This window comes from Geotrypetes seraphini, chromosome 8 (assembly GCF_902459505.1).
Source record: "Geotrypetes seraphini chromosome 8, aGeoSer1.1, whole genome shotgun sequence".
NCBI lineage: Eukaryota > Metazoa > Chordata > Amphibia > Gymnophiona > Dermophiidae > Geotrypetes > Geotrypetes seraphini.
Window position 1 is genome coordinate 121,523,265 of NC_047091.1, and position 21,130 is coordinate 121,544,394.

At 44.7% G+C, this 21,130-nt stretch overlaps 1 protein-coding gene across 4 annotated transcripts in view; it reads right to left on the reverse strand.

The window, feature by feature from the left end:
- The window catches only part of LOC117364505 (interleukin-6 receptor subunit beta-like), a 112,350-nt gene that overhangs the window by 32,770 nt on the left and 58,450 nt on the right, over positions 1-21,130 (reverse strand). For all 4 annotated transcript variants that reach the window (XR_004540265.1, XM_033953744.1, XM_033953743.1 and 1 more), the window contains exons 5-9: positions 20,884-21,065; positions 17,821-17,978; positions 11,746-11,905; positions 7,819-7,901; positions 2,796-3,018 (exon numbers count right to left, since the gene is read on the reverse strand). Coding sequence is in view for 3 of the 4 variants with exons in the window: in XM_033953744.1 (XP_033809635.1) it covers positions 2,796-3,018; positions 7,819-7,901; positions 11,746-11,905; positions 17,821-17,978; positions 20,884-21,065 (806 nt within the window). In the remaining variant the exon portion in view is untranslated. The remainder of the gene's footprint in view (positions 1-2,795; positions 3,019-7,818; positions 7,902-11,745; positions 11,906-17,820; positions 17,979-20,883; positions 21,066-21,130) is intronic.

Here is a 21,130-nt window from a genome sequence, read left to right on the forward strand (position 1 = left end):
GCCGTTCAGCTATTCGGGGCAGGAAGACTTTCCTATTTTCTTTTATTTTTTCTAATGGGCACAGATGTTTGAAGAGGTGGGCCTGCCGGCAGGAGGGAGTGAGCATCCCTCCTGCTGTCTTCTCAATATGATATGGAGGTGGGTCGGTTGGGGCATGGTGGGATTTGAGTGGCTGCTGAAGCAGGAGGAGTAGGTATCCCTCCTGCCAATCTTAACAGGGGGGGGGGAGTCAGAAGTCCGGCAGGTCCGGGGGTCCAGCAGGTGGCTGAGGCAAGAGGGGCGCACATAAAACGTGTCTTTAACACATGTGTATATGGTCCTCCTCCCTGTCGGTAACATGCTTACTGGCACCTCCAGATTTGTTGGTAATTCTGGGTCATTAGAAGTCGTCGCTACATTTTGTGCATTACAAAGTGATATTAGGGCATTGGTTGGAGTACTCATTTGAATATTAATGACTTTGTTATACTACATTTACATAGCAGAGTCAGAGGCTACATCAAACACACGAAAAAGCCTGCAGTGATCTATTATGTGCATTAGTCAGTAAATTATTTTGACGTTAAACCGGTTCAAACTGGTTTAGCGTTGATTGTTACAGGCACGGTGAGTTTAAAGCATCTGGGCCCTGGTCCTGGAAGCTTCCCAGCTAGTCAGGGTTTCAGGATATCCACAATGAATATTCACGAGAGAGATTTGCATGCAGTGGAAGCTGTGCATGCAAATCTCTCTCATGAATATTTCCTGTAGATATCCTGAAAACCTGTCTGGCTGGGGTAAACATAACATGAGAGCTGCCTTACTGGGACAGAGCGAAGGTCCATGAAGCCCAGTATTCTGTTTCCAACAGTGGCCAAGCCAGGCCACAAGTACCTGGCATGATTCCAAGGAGTAAAACAGATTTCATGCTGCTTATCTTAGAAATAAGCAATGGATTTTTCCAAGCCATCTCAATGATGGTTTATGGACTTTTGTTTTAGGAAATTATCTAAACCTTTTTAAAACCATGCAAAGTTGGCAACAAATCCCAGAGTTTAATTACATGTTGATTGAAGAAATATTTTCTCTGGTTTGTTTAAAAATCTACTACTTAGTAGCTTCACTGAATGCTAGTATTTTTTTTCTTTTTTTTTTTAAATTCTTTATTCATTTTTACATCTTACAACAAGTGTATCAGAAAATATCATTTGAACTTATACAATAACACTTGATTAGCTTTCATATCTAACTTAAATTATAATATTTAAACCCACCCTCCCATCCCTACTATTTCATATATCATATAATATATTATATAATCTTTCTATTAATCTAAACATTTAATATCAGATCAGAAATCCCTCCCTCCCCATCTCTCACTTTACAATTGTACCAATAAGGGAAAAATGATATTTACTCATCACAATATTCTATTAATGGACCCCAAACCTCCTGAAATTTATTGAAATTTCCTTTTTGTGTGGCTAGCGTTCTTTCCATCTTATATATACGACACAGAGAGTTCAACCAGAAACTGTAGTTAAGTCTACTCCAATTTTTCCAATTAAATGTAATTTGTTGAATGGCACTCCTGTCATAATAAGTAATAACATTATTTTTTGCAGAATTTTGACTTTAGTATTTTTTTGCAAAGAGTATACAAGTGGTTTACATCTACCCTTTCCACTCCACTCCGTATTTTATAGACCTCTGTCATATCACCCCTGAATTATCTCTTCTCTAAGCTGAAGAGCCCTAGCCGCTTTAGCTTTTCCTCTTAGGAAATTCATCCCAACCCTTTTATCATTTTCATCACCCTTCTCAGTATCTTTTCTAATTCCGCTATATCCAGAGCCAGGTTTGGGAATCACTGGCTTAAGTGCTTTCAGGCCAGAGTGGTCTAATACTACTACTACTTATCACATATACAGTGCTGAAAGGCGTACGCAGCGCTGTACATTTTGACAATTATAGACGGTCCCTGCTCACTTTAAAGGTATACAAGTGACACACCGTACGTGCTGAACAGGTCCCTCTGCTCCCAAGATGAAATATGCCTCACAAAAGCCCCTGGTCATGCCCTTCAACTGCAAATAATGCTCCTACTCCCACTTCATACTGAGCCACTGCCCCCGCAGGTCAGATCCCTTGAAAGACTTCTGAACTTTATGAAAACAGTAAAAACATACCTCTTCACCTAACTCCCCTGCCCATGACCAATGGATTACAAAGAAATGTTTATTGGTACCAAATCCCAGTATGGTTATGTTGGGAAAATCTTGTATTGAAAAATCTTGCACTGTAACTATGGCAAATTTAACCTGTAAAGTACTGTATGTTATGTATATTAGTATTAGACCCTTAGTATGTGTCAAGTTAGGATAAAATCTTGTATCGCAAACTTATACTGTAATTATGGTCTATCCAGTGCAAATCGTAACCTGTTAACTGTATATTATGTGTGTTAACCTGTAACCTGTTCTGAGCTCTTTGGGGAAAATGGAATAGAAAACAAAATAAATTTTAATTGGATTGTATGACTCCTGACGCAGGCATTTCTGCCGAAATATAGCCGTGTCGAGCCTGATCCTTTGCATCACACAAATTGTAGTGTGATCGCCTCATGCCACAGAGTTGTAGCTGTATGATTATTTTACTTTTTTACCCAAGTAATTTTTAAGACTGTTGTACAATTTTTGGTATTTTCCCTGTAGATTTCATAAGGTGAAATCCTCTGCTCTGCTGAAGTAGCTGCTGGCATTGTTCTGTCTGCCTTCTTCAGGTGTCTGTACAGTGTTGTGTATATCTAGTTGTACCTGTTCGAGATGCTGCTGGGATTATGATCTTGGATGAAGGCGACTCCCCAGCGGAATTGTAGGCAGTGAGAAAGATGACATACTCCTCTTCAGGAAGGAAAAGGACATACTGTAGCGCTTCTGTGATGCATTCTTGGATCGTTGCTGTGTCCTTCCTTCCTCTCATTCGGGAGAAGAGTCTGTACCCCAGGATCTTTCCATTGGCTTCTTTCTTCTTTAGGGGCTGGCAGGTTGAAAAATAAAAACAGAGGACTAGATTTACTAAAAAGCACCACTGCGTGTATTATTTGCCTCAAGTAGCATTTAATACAATGAGACTCCTAGAATCAGTAGCATAGTGAGGGTAGGAGGCAGCCAGGGTGGTGGTGCCCTCCGCACCCTCTTGTCTGCTCCCCCTGCTCCTTCTGTGCCACACTCGTGCCCTCCCTTCCCACCCTTTGCTTCTTTAAATCTTCACCAGCGTGAGCAGCTTCTTCTTCCTGCTGCTCATGCTGGCTTTCCCTCTGACATCATTTCCTGGCCCTGTGACCCGGAAGTGATTTAAGAGGGAGCCTGCAGGCTAGAGTAATTGATTGCACTGGAGAAGATTTTAAAGAGGTATGAGGGAGCAGGGAAGGAAGGGCACGAGTGTGGCATGGAGAGGTGCTGGTGCCCTCACCAAGATGGCACTGTCTAGACTAGTGTGGAAACACAGTAGGACACTTCAATAAATCTAGCTAATGTAGGACTGTGAGATCACTGATTTTATATAGAACTCTTTCATCCTCTTTGTATGTTGGGACTATCAATAAGGGGGGGCGGGGGAGGATTCTATAAATGGTGCTCAAACGTGGGCTCTGAAGAAAATGTTACACTAAATGCCATTCTATAAAGTGCATTTGCCCAGTGAAAATGCCTATGATCTTTCTGGCCCAAGAGCTCCCTCGTGATGTATGTAAGCTACCACTGTGGCGTCAAAGAAACTTGCACCACTGGTCCTTTCTGAAGGGGCTGGAGAGCGAGTAGCACCAGCTGAATTTCCCGAAGCTCCAGACGATTGGTCAACTAATGTTTCGGACCATGGGTCCACTGCTCCTGAATGGAGTGGGCCCTGCAGTGAGCCCACAACCTAACAGGCTGGCATCCATCCTAAGAGTCATTCACCCAGAAATCCGAAGAAGCTAGCCCTGGCCAAGAGCCTCCCTCTGAAGCCACCAGCTCAAGTTTCTGCTAGCTGGCTCCATCTAGGGGAGCAGTATCTGAAGGGGAAAACTGCGGAGATCAGCAAGATAGAAGGGACTCCTGCCAAGGGCGCATGGGCATTCTGGCCCAGGGGATCGCCTCCAAAGAGGCTGCCTGAGACCCCAGAACCTGCAGATAAACCAGGCTGAGATAGCTGGACAGTCTAAGAGAATTCTGATCTGTTGGCGAAGGTTCTGTCATCGAGCCTTGAGAAGAAATTCATGACCCTGTCTGGAGATGAAGAGAAGCCCCAGAAACTCCAGGGACTGGGAGGATGCCAATGCCTGCAGCAGAGACACTACCATCTCCACCACACTTTCGTACACCTGACGAGACAGAGCCTGGATTACCAGCTGTCCCAGGAAGGGTGGACTTGGATCCCCTGCTGGCAGAAAGGTGCTGCAACTATCAACACTTTGATGAAAGTTTGGGAGCTGTCATGAGACCAATGGGCAGAGCTGTGAACTGGGAATGCTGTTGCAGAACATGGAAATGCAGAAACTTGCGATGCTCCGGGCAGATTTAAATACGGAGGTAAACCTCTGTGAGATCCAAGAACATTAGAAACTCCCTTGGAGAGACAGCAGCTATCACCGTGTACTCCATTGTCTATTCGGAAAAGGGAATTCACAAGAAGTGGGTGACCGACTGTAGATCTAGAATGCTTCTCCAATCCTCCGAGCCTTTCTGGCATGAGGAAGTTTATGGAGTATACGACTAAGTCCCCATTCATGTTCTGAAACAGGTTCCAGCAACTTAAGGTTGTCTAAGAGGCATTGCAGAATCTACCTCAGGCTGTTAAAACTTGCCGAAAATCAGGATCTAGGTGATAAAGCGTAGACATAGCTTTAGAGGATCGGAAAGAGCTTTCCGGGGTATCACATTTTTCTGAAACCAGACCAAGGAGCAGTAGACTGAATGGAAAAAAAAGGGCACAGGAGAACAATCCAGGACCGAAGCCTGAGAAATAAATGGAGGAGAATCCAAATGGAGTTCTTTCAGAACATCATCCATAAAGAGGCGGATGGAAGCCTGCTTAAAGTACAAAGAAGGGTCTGTATCCTAAATCCGGACGCTCAGGGTGGCCGAGGAGATCAGTCTCAGCAAAGGCATCAGCCAGATTCATAATAAATACAGTGGTTGAAGACAGAAGAATCATAAAATCTGCATGGCAATTACTGCAATCAAGGTCTGGCATGGCCAGATGAGAGGGCTCCCGAACAGGAAGTTTCGCCACAGGCACAACAGACCGAAAAAGCCCTGATGTGCCCACCAGCTGCACCAAATGAGCGGGGATCTGAGGATACACCTTTCAGAGGACCCAAATAAAATCCAATGAAAAGGCCTACTCCACAACCATGGCAGGGCTCTGTTGAGAAACATGCATTGTACCAAAAGAGTCCCCAGACTTGGAACATAGGCGTTTTGCGCCAGACTCCAGAACAGCCTCTAGGTGAGATTTTCTTCAGAAGGTATGGACCCAGATCGGCCCCCCTCCCCCCCCAAGATTACTCAGACAAGGTGAAGTCTGAAGCTTCACCCAGCGCGTTACAGCATGCAGTACACAATCACTGATCCAGCACCAATCCGGCTCAATCAATGTCCACATTCAACAGATTAGGGGCTGGGGAGTCCATCCCAAATGATTTTGAGTCAAATAGAGGGGTTTTTGAGGCAAAAATAAGTTAGAAAAAAAGATTGATTTTAAAATGTTACACGCCAGTTTGTTTACTCCTACTTCATGCTCTTGGTGTAACTTCGCTGCTTTTCTGAAGCCTCTCTTGTTATAAACCATCTTGAACTGAAAGGAATGACGGGATATAAATAAAGCTATTATTATTAAAATCCAAGATGGCTGCTGTCACGAATTTGCACCAAAAACAGCAAAAATAAACAAAAAACGAAAATAACAAATAGCAATTTGGGGTCTGGGGAGGTGGGGGGCCTGAACCCTACCCTCAGAAACTGTGAAAAACGATTCTAAAATAATTTTACAAGCCACACCTGAGGCTCCCATAGGAAATAATGGAGGTTTACTCACAGCATGCAGTGCCAGATTGTCAGCAGCTTTAAACAGCATTTGGATGGAGGAAAAGGATTTTCTGCCTCAAAAACAGCTCAAATGGATCTGGACTTGAAATCTTCGGACTGTCAGCTGGCCAGAGACCGACTATGACCTTCGCCCCCACGAATCTTGTCCATGCAGGCGGGGGTGTGAAAGGCAGCCTGTGCCTTGAAACCTGGGTAGGTTTCATTCCAGACATATACAGCCTGTGCTTGAAACCTGTGATAAGGTCACTGGCAAGCAGACTCCAAGGGGAAGGGACCCCAAGTCTAGAAATGGTGGCACATAGCAGGCTGGCTTCACAGACCCACCAGAGTTTCTATGTGAAGCAGCAGTCTGGCACTGCAGGGCTGCATCCTTTCCTCCGACAGGGGACCATCGGGAAGGGGTCTCAAGACACTGAAGCCACCAAGAAACAAAGAAGCAGAGCAACTGCAAAAGATTTCTGCATGGACTGCTTGCCAAAATTGTAACTGGATATGTTTCCTAGCTCTCAGGCTAAGGGGGTGGAGCATGTGCTCAGAAAAGTTGTGGCTTTCTGCAACTCCAGGACTGAATACATGGAGGAGTATAAATAAAACCAAACGTCTAAGTTCCCTTTTGGCCTAAGGCCCTAAACGCTGAAAGTAGCAGCAGGGAAAATGTCCATTCTAAAAAAAAACAAAACAAAAAAAAAACGGTCCAAAACAAGGGTTTTTTTTGGAGAATGGCCTACCTCTACATTCAGCAGTTTAATCGCACAGACCACCACTACGTCTAAACTTACAACACATTATCAACTAAAAAAGTCCCAAACGCCCAAAACAAGACCTTTTAGGTGAAGGAGGGGCCAGTCCTACGCCTAAAAGCTGGATTCTGTAACCGGTTTCTGTCAAACACAACATCGGTTACAGAATCCTTCCCCCTCAATGATTGCGGCAGGATAGATCCTCATCTCCCCTGCCACGATCACGATCCAACCCCCCCGAACTGCCGCAATTCACGGCAGGAAAGATGCCCAATCTCTCCTACCACAGTTCACAGCAGTTTGGGGGGATCGCGGCAGGAGAGATGACCAATCTCTCCTGCCGTGATAGCAAGCCACCTCCCCCAGACAATACCAGCAGGAGGGAGCCCAACCCCTCCTGCCAAAATGCACCCGCGACCCCCCCCCCCCGACACAATACCGACAGGAGGAAGCCCAACCCATCCTGCTGAGACGCACCTGCAACCCCCCTACAATAAGGGCAGGAGGGATCCCAGGCCCTCTTGCCCACGGCGCAGTCCCCCTGTGAACGTCCCCTGAACCTCCAATCGGCCCCCAACCCCTGATCGGCTCTCCAAACCCTGTGATCCCCCGATCACCCCCCAACCCCAACACCCCCCTCACCTCCCTTCACTTACAGTAAGTTCTGCCGGATGGATGGGTCCCAAGCCCATCTGCCCGGCAGGCCCGCCATCCTCCGAATGGTGGGCCTTAGGGCCAACTGGAATTGGCACAGTTACCTTAGGCCCCTCCTGTGGGCAGGGCCTTAGGCGCATGGGCTGGGTTGGCCCCATGTGCCTAAGGCCCCACCCACAGGAGGGGCTTAAGGCAACTGGGCCAATTCCGGTTGTCTGATTTCACAAGGTGTCACCAAGGGGAAATTCATGTAGCAAACCAGTGATCAAATTGCTCAGGTCCTCTGCCCTTCCATAGTAGTGACAGGAGGTTTCCACCAGACCCACTGAATGCACAGTAACCCTCCCCACCCCTACCTTCCATATCAGCAGAACTTCTCTCCTTCTGTCAGCCCCAACCTCGGCTATTCTCCTCCACAATGCTGGACTGTGGGATGGTGCTGGAATACGTGAGTGAGAAGCGAATATGAGAGTTCAAGCAATGAACAGGTTACATTAAGCAATAAACAGACAGATACAGTATATCTAGCTATGTCCAGCGGAAAAAGGAACAGAAGAATTCAGGGCAGATGGAGGAGACTTCGCTTTTGCTCTCACAATTCTGCCTCATAAAAACAAGCCAAAGCTGCCTGGATTGGAGGAAACAGGTCTATAGTCAGCATTTGCTTGCAAGCTGTGTGAGCTACCACCTGCTTCAGGTCTAGCCACTATTGTTTTTTATTTACAGTAGACCACTTTGAATTCGCAGTTCGCGAATCGTGGACTCAGTCATTTGTGGTATTTTCTGACTGTCTCTTCCGGTCAGAAAATACAGGGAATGACTGAGTCCGTGAGTAAGCCTTCTGCACAGCCGTCGATTCCAATCAGCCTTCTGCACAGCCGATTCCTCCTCCTCTCCCCCCATTCAGCCAATCAGCCTTATGCACAGCCGATTTCTCCTCCTCTCCCCCCCCCCTTGTTGCTGTGGGACCAATCTCGTGATAAGTGCTGTGGACCTGGTCTCACGGCAGCAGGAGATGAAAGAGGTAGCAATTGCTGCTGCCATCATTGATGAGGCTGGCTCAGGCATTGGTAGAATAAGGTATTATGACATCACAATCTCAGCTCTGGAATGTTGCTACTCTTTGGGTTTCTACTTGGCCCAGGTACTTGAGACCTGGGTTGTCCACTGTTGGAAACATGAGACTAGGCTTGCTGGACCTTCAGTCTGTCCTAGTACGACAATTCTTATGTTCTTGTGTTCTTATGATGCAGCATGCATGAAAATAGTCCACTTCCTTCTCTGCAGGAATCAGCAGTTCTTAAGTTTTGGTGGAATAAAAGAATGCAGAAATCTAGTCACCATCAGGATAAAATGGGAATTGTAGTATTGAGACACTAACCAAAAAGCAGTTTGAGGTTTCTGAGAACCTCCTTGCCCCTTCACATATGATGCAAGGACCTTTCTGTGCTTTGCAAAGCTTATGTGTTACTTCTTTTTGGTTGGCTTGACACAAAGGAGATCATTTTAGAAGACTTCCTTGGCTTTTATACATGTAAATAGCAATGAGCACATGTGTAAATCAATAATGCATTTTAGAAAACTGCTATTTATACCTGTAGATTTGTGGTACATAGGTTTTAAGGAGCGTGTTGTGACTGGACCATAAAAAAGTATTGGTAGGTTGCAACAGCAAAGCACACTTGTACTTAAATCTGGTCTTGACATTTGCATCTGCTACGAAGCAGGTGTCAGCTAACTGCTTATTTGTTTTGCAGGGGCGATGGAGATGGCAGTTATGCTTACCTCTTTTGTATTTAAAATCACCTACAGCAGTTTTCTCACTTGGTGCCTTGCTTGGATGTCCAAGAAGAGACCATTTTGTAAAATCCATTATGCAATTATTTAAGTGCTAAATCAAAATATAGAAGTGGCACTATAAATATTTCATAACAGGTGATTCAAACAAGTATTTCACATTTTTTTTATAGTGCTCAGAGATTTAGTTGTCAGACCACAGGACAAACCCGCACAGATGAACTTCTGAAATGGTCACCTCTAATCATTGCACTATTTATATATTTTTAACAATTCAATAGTGAGAAGTATAAAAACTGCATGAACTTATCTGAGATAGCTGTTATAGGTTCTGGGCAAACTTTGGGCTCTGATGCATTTTGCCAAGGCTTTATCAAAGAACCTGTATTAGAATCGCTCAACTGTGACTCACGAAATGCATCAGAGCCCAAAGTTTGGCCAGAATCTATCAAGGCATCACTCAAAAGGAGATTAGAAGATTACAGGTCATCCAGAACACTGCTATAAAAATCATTTTTAATGCTAAATAATTCGACCATGTAACACCACTCCTCAGAAAAGCTCACTGGCTACCCATTTCACTTAGGATTACTTTCAAAATACTACTTCTTACTTTTAAAGTTTAATCTAATCTATCCTTTGGTACTTAAATTTTGGACATCCATTTGAGATCAAGTGAACAAAATATTGGAAAATCCAGTGGCATTGGCATACGATACCATCCTATTTGGTACGTTAATGAGGACTAAAAGCCAAATATCTGCTCGAAATAACAAACTTCTCTTTATAATTACAGGGGTTGCCATACAACTTATTTTGAGGAACTGGAAAAACTGGGATCGGTTAAATTATACTTTTTGGTGGGAATCTCTATGTCACACTTTCAAAATGGAACATATGATGGCCATACAAAAGGGACATTACAAAAAGTTTATGGATATTTGGGAGCCATTGACAATATTCTATACGGAGTGATTGTTGATCTTGCCCTTTGATAATATGGGGTTCATAATTTAAAAAAAACAAAAAACGTCTAAAAAGTGTCCTAAATGGCTACTTGAACGATCAAAAAGCCTGATTGTCCAAGTACCCATAACCAAAGCTGGTTTTAGACGTATCTAAAACCAGCTTAGGCCTTTCCTGTCACTAGACGCAGAGAGAAAAGAGGCGTGTTTAGAGGAGGGGAAAGGGCGGGAGGTGGGCCGACCTACACCTAAGCGTGCAGCAGGTATAACCAAAACCTTAGGCAGGTTGCCTAGTCGGCACTTATACGTTTTGACTTAGACGAAGTCAAAACAGGTCTAAGTCCCGAAAAAGGGGCCGCTGAGCTGATGGTGGCATGCTAAAAAATAAATTTTAGATTTTAGTGTGTGGGAAGCATGCGCCAATCCGAAAACTACCATGGGACGCCTGAGCATGTCCCACGATAATGCCTTTTTGAACTGTGGTAAACACATGCTAATGCCTACTGCAGCTTAGCAAAAAGCCCCATATGTTGTGACATTAGCACTTAAGATGTTGTAAACTCTGACTGATGCCATTTTTACTGTATTCCTTTCTATAAGGGCTGCTCCTGCTGGACATTCTGTGATGTACAGGCCTAAGTTTTATAGAATCATGCTTTAAGTGCTATTCTATGAAGGGATTACAAAGAAATGTATCCTGGCACTAGACCCCGGAATGTGTCACATTAAGATAAAAATTTGAATTGAAAGATCTACCGTAACTATGGAAAATTTAACCTGTAAATTGTACATTATGTATATTGGTATTAGATCCCTAATGTATGTCAAGTTAGAATAATAACTTGTATTGAAAAAACTTGCATTGTAAAGATAACTAGGACAAACTGTAACCTATAAACTGTATATTATATATAGTGGTATTAGACCCCCTAGTATGTATCATAGGATAAAATCTTGTTTCATAAACATGTACTGTAATTATGGCAAGTTGTAACCTGTTAATTGTATTTGGGGGGGAGGGTGTTTAACCTGTAACCCATTCTGAGCTCTTTGGGGAAATCAAGGAAATAAGTAAGTTAGGAAAGTAAGGAGGATGATATTTCTCTTGTGATGTACAGTCTCTTGATGATGTAAACCGCATCGATCTGGAAGGTATTGTGGTCTTGAAATGCATTTTAATGTAATGTAATAAATAAATACTGAGCCAAGAGTGCTGAGTGCAAATTTTTCCCAGCATCTACTTTACGGCATCATTTACTGAATCCAGTCCCCTATGCAAAATCAAACTTCATATTTCAGAAGGATTCCAGGGAAGTCCTGGTGTGTGCAGAGAAAAGGGTGGGGATGGGGTGATGAGGACCTGTTCAGGCTTTACCACTTCCTGGCACTGAGGCATCACCAGCTTTTGAATTTCTAGTTCTCCCTTCTTTAGCATTAGTGATGCCTCTGACACTGAGCTAAGTGCTTTAAGATCAGGCAACATGAGTGGAATCTAGGGGACCTGGCACACTGTTTCCTTACCTGCTGGCTCTGTTCTCACAGTTTTCTCTTGGCTCCATGCACTCCAATGGCTGAAATTACTTGGGTATTTAGTGCGCATCTGGGCAACATAGTGGGTGTGTGGAGAAACACCACAGAGCTGTTTAGGATTGGACTCATTTTCTGCGGCTGCAAAAGGGACCTTAAAGGAAATGGATAATTTTGGAATAGAAGAGCATGAGAAACCTGCTCATTCCTATTGATACAATAATAGTTCCCCAGGCTGCTCTGGTTTACTTTCGTTTCTCAGCCCTCACCCTTGAATGAAGTAACATTCTAATTCATAACGTGGAGGGGCATAATCAAAACATACATCTAAGTTCAATTTGGGTGTATGGTGCTAGACGCCCAAAGTTGGCAGTGGAAAAATGCCCATTTTCGAAAAATAAGTCTAGAATATATATATTTTTTCTAACATCAGCTATCTGAATGTTCAGGCTATTGTTCATCCAGACCGCCAGGACGTATATCTTTATACCACATTTTCGATCAAAATTTCATCCAAGTCCCAAATGCCCAGAACAAGACCATTTGGACGTAGGAGGGGGTCAATCTTGTAATGGACTGGCCACCCAGACATGGCAACAGAGCAGTGGGGCACATTACAGGGCACCGCTGTGAACTTTACAAAAAGGATGCCCGATAAACATCTCACCAGGTTATGGTTAGCCCACCAAAACACCCCCAAAACCCACTATGCCCACCTGTCTACAACCCCAATGGCTCTTATGGCTGCAGGTGGAACTTATACGGCAGTAGAGTAGGGTCTGGGTTTTTTTTTGGTGGGCACAGATGTTCTACCATAAATGTAGTGGTTAAAGTGGCTTATGGGCCTGGGTCCTCCTCTCTATGGTTCACTAGTCCACCCTCCCAGGCTATTTAAGAAACCTGTGTGCAGCTCTACTAGGCTTTCCTATACCAGGTGCTGATGTTCTGGAGACAGATATGTATTTTTTTATATCAATGTGGGGATGTGAGGGGGTCAGTGAACACTGGGGGAGTGTGTGGGGGGGGTCTTTACTTTGTCTCTGCAGTGGTTATCTGGTCACTTTGGATACCTTTTAGGCACTTATACCTGTTTTTACAACATCTAACTCACAACGTTTTAAGTTTCATCCAGGATGTCTAATAAAACATTCTATTATCCCTGCAGGCCGACTAAGTCTAGGTTGGCCCCCATCCCGCCCACATACTGCCCTAACCACCCCTTCAGCTCTGGGTGCACATTGACATTCAGAGGCATAAAAAGTCCCAAGGCACATCCAGAAAGTTTGCTTGATTATCAGCACTTGGACGACCTGTCAAATAAAAACTGTGATTTTTTTTTGGCCTCAAAATGCATCAATAATTGCATCTTGGTTTATATTTGAGACTTACCTCCCTCTCCTGTGGTGTCCGTCCTCTTCCTTCTCTACTTTTGCTGCAACTCATCCCCCAAACCATCAGAACCACTACTTACTTTCTCCCTCTTATACTCCCACTCCCTTAGAACAGATAAGCCCCCATTGCAGACTCACTAGTTGGCCCCTGGAGCCTACCTTATTGCCCTGGTGGTCTAGTAGGGAGTTGGGGCACTAGCTCCTGCCCATGTTGTTTCTGTAGTGAAGCTGGCTGCCACAATGTCCAGCAGAAGCGTGATGACAGATAAAGGCTAATGGACCATTCAGTCTCTCCATTGGGTTGCCAGGTTTCCTTTTTATAAAAAGAGCATACCTGGCCACACCCTGTCTTGTTCCCAGCCCTGCCCCATTCAGCCTCCAGCTCTGCCCCCAGCTGAACCTACTGTCTCCTTCCCCAAGGTCTGGAGGGCCTCTGCGCATGTGTGGATGTCGGCGCAATGATGTCACATAGAGGCGCATGTGCGCATGACATCATCACAGTGGCATCTATGCAGGTGCAGAGGGCCTCCAGATGCGACCCTGAGCTTGGGAACTTCTAAAACCTGGACAAATTGCCAGGTTTTGGAAATCTCTACGGGCACCTGGCCAGTTCTCTAAAAAGAGGATATGTCCGGGTTTTCTCAGATGTCTTGTAACTCTACCCAGAGCATCCACTATCTCCTTCTCTACATATAAGATCCCAGGTGCCTGTCTCCCACACTTTCTAGATTGCTGTTGGAGGTTGTAGCAGACATTTTGAGACTGGAATTGGCATGGGCAGGAAAAGGGGAGGAATGCCAGACATAACAAGGGAGGAGGGAAGAAGAATAATGATCCACTTGGTTTATGTTTGACTTAACATTTCCCCCCTCCAAAGGGGGGGGGAAGTGACATGCAGTCATCTGAAATATAGAATTAATGAAAGCTGGTGCAAAACTGAAGCAGGCAGAGGTATGTATGGACAAAAGATAGGATCTTCATGACAGGTAGAGTTGGTTCTAGGTCTCATATTGAAGGCTGCAAATCAACTGCCACCAGAAGATTCAACTACGGTAATGCTGTCAGGGGTTGACGCAGAGAGATACCAAAGGCAGATGTGTGTGGTTAAGAAGTGGTTTATACGCTCATTATAAGCTATATGATTCAGAAAGAGGTAACTTCAGCACTTAAATTAGCTTGCACAGTGGAGATGAACACACAGCATATTAAAATGCATCGTAGAGAGGCTGTTATAGAAACATGATGGTAGATAAAAGCCAGATGACCCATCCATCCACAGCATCCACTGTCTCCTGTTGGCTAATCTGCAGCAATGCAGAGAAGCTTCAAACTTGTGTGCTGATATCTGCAGTACAAGAATTCTATAGAAACATAGAAATAGACGGCAGATAAGGGCCATGGCCCATCTAGTCTGCCCACCCCAATGACCCTCCCCTACCTTTCTCTGTGAAAAGATCCCACATGTCTATCCTATTTGGCCTTAAAATCAGGCACGCTGCTGGCCTCAATAACCTGAAGTGGAAGACTATTCCAGCGATCAACCACCTTTTCAGTGAAAAAGAATTTCCTAGTGTCCCCGTGCAGTTTCCCGCCCCTGATTTTCCACGGATGCCCCCTTGTTGCCACGATACCCTTGAAAAAGAAGATATCTTCTTCCACCTCGATGCGGCCCATGAGATACTTGAATGTCTCGATCATGTCACCCCTCTCTCTGCGTTCCTCGAGTGAGTACAGCTGCAACTTATCCAGCCGTTCCTCGTACGGGAGATCCTTGAGTCCCAAGACCATCCGGGTGGCCATTCTCTGGACCGACTCCAGTCTCAGCACATCCTTACGGTAATGCGGCCTCCAGAATTGCACACAGTATTCCAGGTGGGGCCTCACCATGGATCTATACAATGGCATAATGACTTCAGGCTTACGGCTGACGAAACTCCTGCGTATGCAACCTATGATTTGCCTTGCCTTGGATGAAGCTTGCTCCACTTGATTGGCAGTCTTCATGTTCTCACTGACAATCACCCCTAAGTCTCGTTCTGCTTCAGTTCTTGTTAGGATCTCGCCATTAAGGGTGTAAGTCTTGCATGGATTTTGGCTGCCCAGGTGCATGACTTTGCATTTTTTGGCATTGAAGCTGAGTTGCCAGGACCTAGACCAGCGCTCCAGTAGGAGTAGGTCGTGCATCATGTTGTCGGACATTGAATTTATGTCTGTTGTGCTTTTGCCCACTATATTGCTTAGTTTGGCATCATCGGCGAATAATGTTATTTTACCTCGCAGCCCTTCTGCCAAGACTCTTATAAAGATGTTGAATAGGATCGGGCCCAGGACCGAGTCCTGCGGCACTCCACTGATTACCTCCGTCTTTTTGGAGGGGGTGCCATTCACCACTACTCTCTGAAGCCTACCTCCAAGCCAGTTCCCAACCCATTTCGTCAATGTGTCGCCCAATCCTATAGAACTCATCTTGCTCATCAACCTGCGGTGTGGTACGCTATCGAATGCTTTACTGAAGTCCAGGTATACGATGTCCAGGGACTCCCCAACATCCAGCTTCCTCGTCACCCAGTCAAAGAAGCTGATCAGGTTGGATTGGCAGGCTCTCCCCTTAGTAAATCCATGTTGACGGGGATCCCGTAGATTCTCCTCGTTCAGGATCGTATCCAATTGGCGTTTGATTGGAGTTTCCATTAGTTTGCACACTATTGATGTGAGACTCACCGGTCTGTAGTTTGCTGTCTCCATCTTGGTCTGAGATGATGTACAAGGTGAGAACTCCCTGACCCAAATAGCTTTCTGCATTGGCCCCAATCTTTCCCTTGTAGTCTAGCGGCCACCTACCTCCACACCCAAACTGATCTGACCGAAAAGCTCTGGTAGTCTAGTGCAGGGGTAGGCAATTCTGTTCCTCAATAGCCACAGGCAGGTCAGGCTTTCAGGATATCCACAATAAATATGCATGAAATAGATTTGCATCTAAAAGGAGACAGTGCATGCAAATCCATCTCATACATATTCATTGTGGATATCCTGAAAACCTGACCTGCCTGTGGCTCTCGAGGCCCGGAATTGCCTACCGCTGGTCTAGTAGACCCTCTTCTCAACTCTGATCTGATCCCCCAACCATGCCTCACCTTCTAATAATAATCCCTAGAAGCCTAGCAGGGGCTTCCCCTGATTTAAAAAAATTAAATCTTGGCAGTTTGTCCCTCTGATAAATATCTTAAAAGATGCAGGGGTGATGCTCACTCACTCCTGCCTCTGGTGCCACCATCATGAAAGATGACAGTGCCTGACCTTGCATCCTGGGATGCACTGATTGGGGTCAGTAAGCCAAATAAGGGAATTTTTTCCTTAGCTGGTAGTCTTGGCAGAGACTTCTAAATACAGAAACATTCCCTTATTTGGCAAACCGACCCCAATCAGTGCATCCCAGAAATAACCACTCAGGTTACCAGATGTCCAGATTTACCCGGATGTATCCTCTTTTTAGAGGGCTGTCTGGATGTCCAAATGGATTCTGGAAAACCCAGCAGTTTGTCCAGATTTTGGATGGCCCCGGCTCTGCCAGAGCCCAGGGCTGCCACTGGAGGGCCTCCGAGCATGCATGGATATAACGCAATGTCACATGCATGCATGCATGTGTGTGACATCATGTCACATCTGCACATGCTCAGAGGCCCTCCAGATGCTGCCCCAAGCTCAGGGAAAAAAAAGGAGATGAGATAGTTGAGGTTTGTGTGGGGTGGGGCAATGGCAGAATGGGGAAGGGCAGGGGGAGGGTGTGACAGAGCTAGGATTACCAGACGTCTGGGGAAAATCTGGACATGTCCTCTTTTTAGAGGACTGTCTGGTGCCCAGATGGACTTTCCAAAACCCAGTAGTTTATCTGGGTTTTAGAGAGTCCCAATCTCCCAGCTGTATCTAGAGGGCCTCTGAGCATGCATGGATGACATCACATGCATCCACGCATGCTCGGAGGCCCTCCATCGTGGCCAAGGTCAGAAAAGAAATATGAGGCTTTCTGGGGGCTGGGGCAGAATGGGGTGGGGGTCATGTTTGTGGGTTTCTCCATGCAAAAATCTAGTAACCCTAGGCAGAGCCACACATCTTTTTCAATTTAGTGGTGTCAGAGGCAGGAGTGAGTGGCCTGGGGAAGGGTCAGAGGGTGGGAGTGCTACTAGACACCAGGGATTTATTTCTTGAAAGTCAGGCAGAAGGGGAAGGGAGGGAGGGGGCCGCTTGACCATCAACATTTATCTCTTGAAGTCAGGGTGGCAGGCGTGGGGGAGAGGTCACTAGATGCCAGATATTTTTATTTTTTTCATTTCAAGGTCAGGGGGGTCAGGTTGGGAGGAGGGAGGGGGACATTAGACTACCAGGGCTTAAAGAAAGGGCTAATGCAGAACACAGCTTGCCTTTTTTTTAATGTCTCCCTTCTCGTAAGGTGTAATCCAATAACCAGTCATGCACTGACAGGAAGGTGAACATTTTGCAGTGATCTTCAGATTACTGTGCTCATTGCTCTCGTATATGCTGGTGGGATTTTTCAGGTTCATTTCACACTAGAAGCTACACACCAAGCTGGCTTTACCATATGGCTTTCTACATCAGCCTCTTTAGCTCGCAGGAAACCCAATAATCACAGAAAAGCAGGGCCCAATGGCTGTATTTTCACCTGTATCCAGGATTCCTGTGGCCCTTCCTGGTCCTGGTATCGAATCTCATATTCTTCTTTATCCTCAGAGTTTAATCCATGAACAGGAGCCTTCCACTTGACTCTCAAACATCCCTGTGCAGATGCGAGTGCCTCAATTTCAGGGGGGTTCAGTTTCACTAAATGACAGGGATAAAAATCAGGGCTTCTTAGTTGACTCATCTGTTTCTCTATCCTTCTCTAGCCTCCCTTGCTGAAGTGAAATGTACTCATGCACAGCCATTCACCATTCTCCTTGCCTCCAGGAACCATCCATTATGGCCACCATCATTTCCTGTTTTCCTCTTATTACCCCATCACAAAGCCAGACCCCTATAGCCAAGCTCACTAAGCAGCACTTCCATAATTTGTCTGTGACCCTATGAGAGGCTATGAGTACTGTTTGAGAAGTGGTCCACATCACACCCCTTTTACACCCCATTCTGATATAGTCAAAATAACTAACATAGCAAGGTTAAAAAGAGGTTTGGAAAAATTTCTGGAGGAAAAAGTCAATAAAAATGATTAGCCAGGTAGCCTTGCGAAGGTCATCACTTATCCCTTGAATGAGCTATGATAAAGTGGATCTACTCTAGGATCTTCTGAGTATTCACAAGCTGGAATGGCCACTGTCAAGAGACAAGATGCTGAGCTTGACAAGCCTTGGTCTGGCCCAGAATGGCTTTTCATAAGTTCTTACAGTCTCACATCTAGCCTTCCCAAAGGAACTGAACCTGAGCTGTGAGTCAATTTTCCAGGTCTCCATCCATAAGAACAGCCATATATTGGGTCAGTGGTCCATCTAGCCCAATTTCCCGCTTCCAACAGTGGCCAATTCAGGTCACAGTACCTGGCAGAAACCCAAATAGTAGCAACATTCCATGTTACCGATCCAGGGCAAGCAGTGGCTTCCTCCATGCCTTTCTTAATAGCAGACTATAGACTTTTCCTCCAGGAACTTGTGCAATCCTTTCTTAAACCCAGCTTCACTAACTGCTATAACCATATCCTCTGGCAACAAGTTCTAGAGCTTATTCTTTGAGTAAAAAATATTTTCCCTCCTATATGTTTTAAAAGTAATCCCATGGTTTTCATACTTTTTAAAAGGTGAAAAATCAATCCACTCTTATGCATTCTACACCACTCAGGATTTTGTAGACCTCACTTTAAACTGACAGAGGGGCTGATGTAGAAAGGTGTGTGTTAGGGTTGTGTGCATGGCTTCTAATGCAAACTTAAGAAAGTTTTATCCACCAATGCAGAAGTCTAACCAGATACAAGTTGGAAGCATGCAGAACTTGTGTGCTAATCAGGGTAAGTCTAGATGTGTGTGCAGGAAGTTCTGTGCCAAGGGCATCTAGGACAGTGACCCTGTCTGACCAAAAGTGTCAGCATGCATTTGCACATGTGCTGCAATTTGTTATTCTTCCTTTAAATATCGGCCTGCCAATATTTATGTGCAGAACAGCATTCCAGTTTATGCATGCATACAATTTTATTTCTGCTTAGACCCATGCACAGAGCCATCATCTCCTGTTCTGTCCTAAAAGCTGTGGGCCCAGTTATCCTCAGAAAAAAAAAAAATCAACAAAACAAAAATTGGCATTAAATCCTCTCAAACCTTGCTGCAGAAGAATTAATTAACCTTTCTAAGGGTCTGTAGCCCTGGTATCCAAATTCTAGTGATGTGCTCACCTTAAAATATTCTACATGCTTCTCTGCATTCGGGCATTAAGATTCATATTAATATGCTGTGCGCCAGTGCCCTACATTATCTCTGCACAAAACACTTCTTGCGTCATAGAACAGCACAGAAATGCCTCACTAACTGCGTGCTTCCAGCTACATTAGCTTTCTGTATCGGCCCCTGAACAAGGGAAGTTCTATTTGATTGATTATGGATCAGCTCTCAAGAAATCATTCTAATCCAGGAACACTAATATCGTGGTGCTGTACAAGCCCAGAAGGACAAAAAACAGTGGAAACGACCACACAAATGGACCAGGATGGTAGCAACAAATCCTTTATTGAAGACATTGGAATTTGAATGTAGAACAAAAGTCAGACCTTGATAGACTGCGGACCCAACATGGGCCGTGTTTCGGCTATAAAACTTTCCTCATTGCATAACAGACAAGACTTATACATACAAATAATGCAGACAATGGAGAAAACAACAAAAAGGGAATGTTAGCCATCCATCTATGAGATGTTTCACTGGCAAAGGTCCAACACAAACCATTGGCACTAAATGGCTCTTTTGTGTTCAACCTTTACTAATATGTTTATCTCACTGAGGGATGGCTAACATTTCATTTTTATTATCACCATGATCTGTATTATTTGTATGTATAAGCCTTGTCTGTTAGGCAATAAGACTCGTGAGGAAGGTTTTATAGCCGAAACACAGCCCGTGTTAGGTCCACAGTCTGACAAGGTCTGACTTTTGTTCTATGTTCAAATTCCAGTGTCTAACACCCACAAAGAAGTGTTAATGCCTCAGAACTGGTACTAATAAAATTCTTTATTTCAATGAATGACCCGACACTGCCAGTGTTTCGGCTCTTGGCCTGCCTCAGAGGTCTTCTAATTACCTATCATGCGATTTGTATTGTTGAATACATACTGAGGAAAGCTTTTGGTCATCGGAAGCAGTCTAATTTGAAATTGAAACGAGCAATTTCAAAAAAGAAAATCGCATGATAGATAATTAGAAGACCCCTGAGGCAGGCCAAGAGCCAAAACACTGGCAATGTTGGGTCTATCATTGAAATAAAGAATTAGTCCCAGTTCTGAGGCATTTACACTTCTTTGTGGGTGTTATTGTCTTTTGCTGTGCATTTGTATCCCTTTTTGTGTGTTGTATCAAATTCCAGTGTCTTCAATAAAGGATTTGATGTTGCCATCTTAGTCCACTTGTGTGGTCATTCCCATTGGTTTTTGTCCTTCTTGGTTCTTCTGTGGGAGTGTTTTGGTTCTTTCTGCTTGCACTGTACAAGCTCATCCAGAACTATGTTTTCTTTTCCTCCTATTGTTCACTCTTACCTATTTCTGTGGCATGAAGGCACACAGCATGGGAGCTTGCCTGCCCCAGCTGATTTTCACCTGTTACCCAGATGCTGTAATGTGCCATCATCCGATCAATAGTAAGTGTGCAGAAGCTGCTATCTGGGACAGAAACACAAATCTTTGTCTCATTGAAAGCCTCATCGCATGTCCCAAAGTCTCTGAAATGAAAACGCACATGCAGGGCAGCATTACCCCTTTCCTCTGGAACATTTCTATAAAGTCA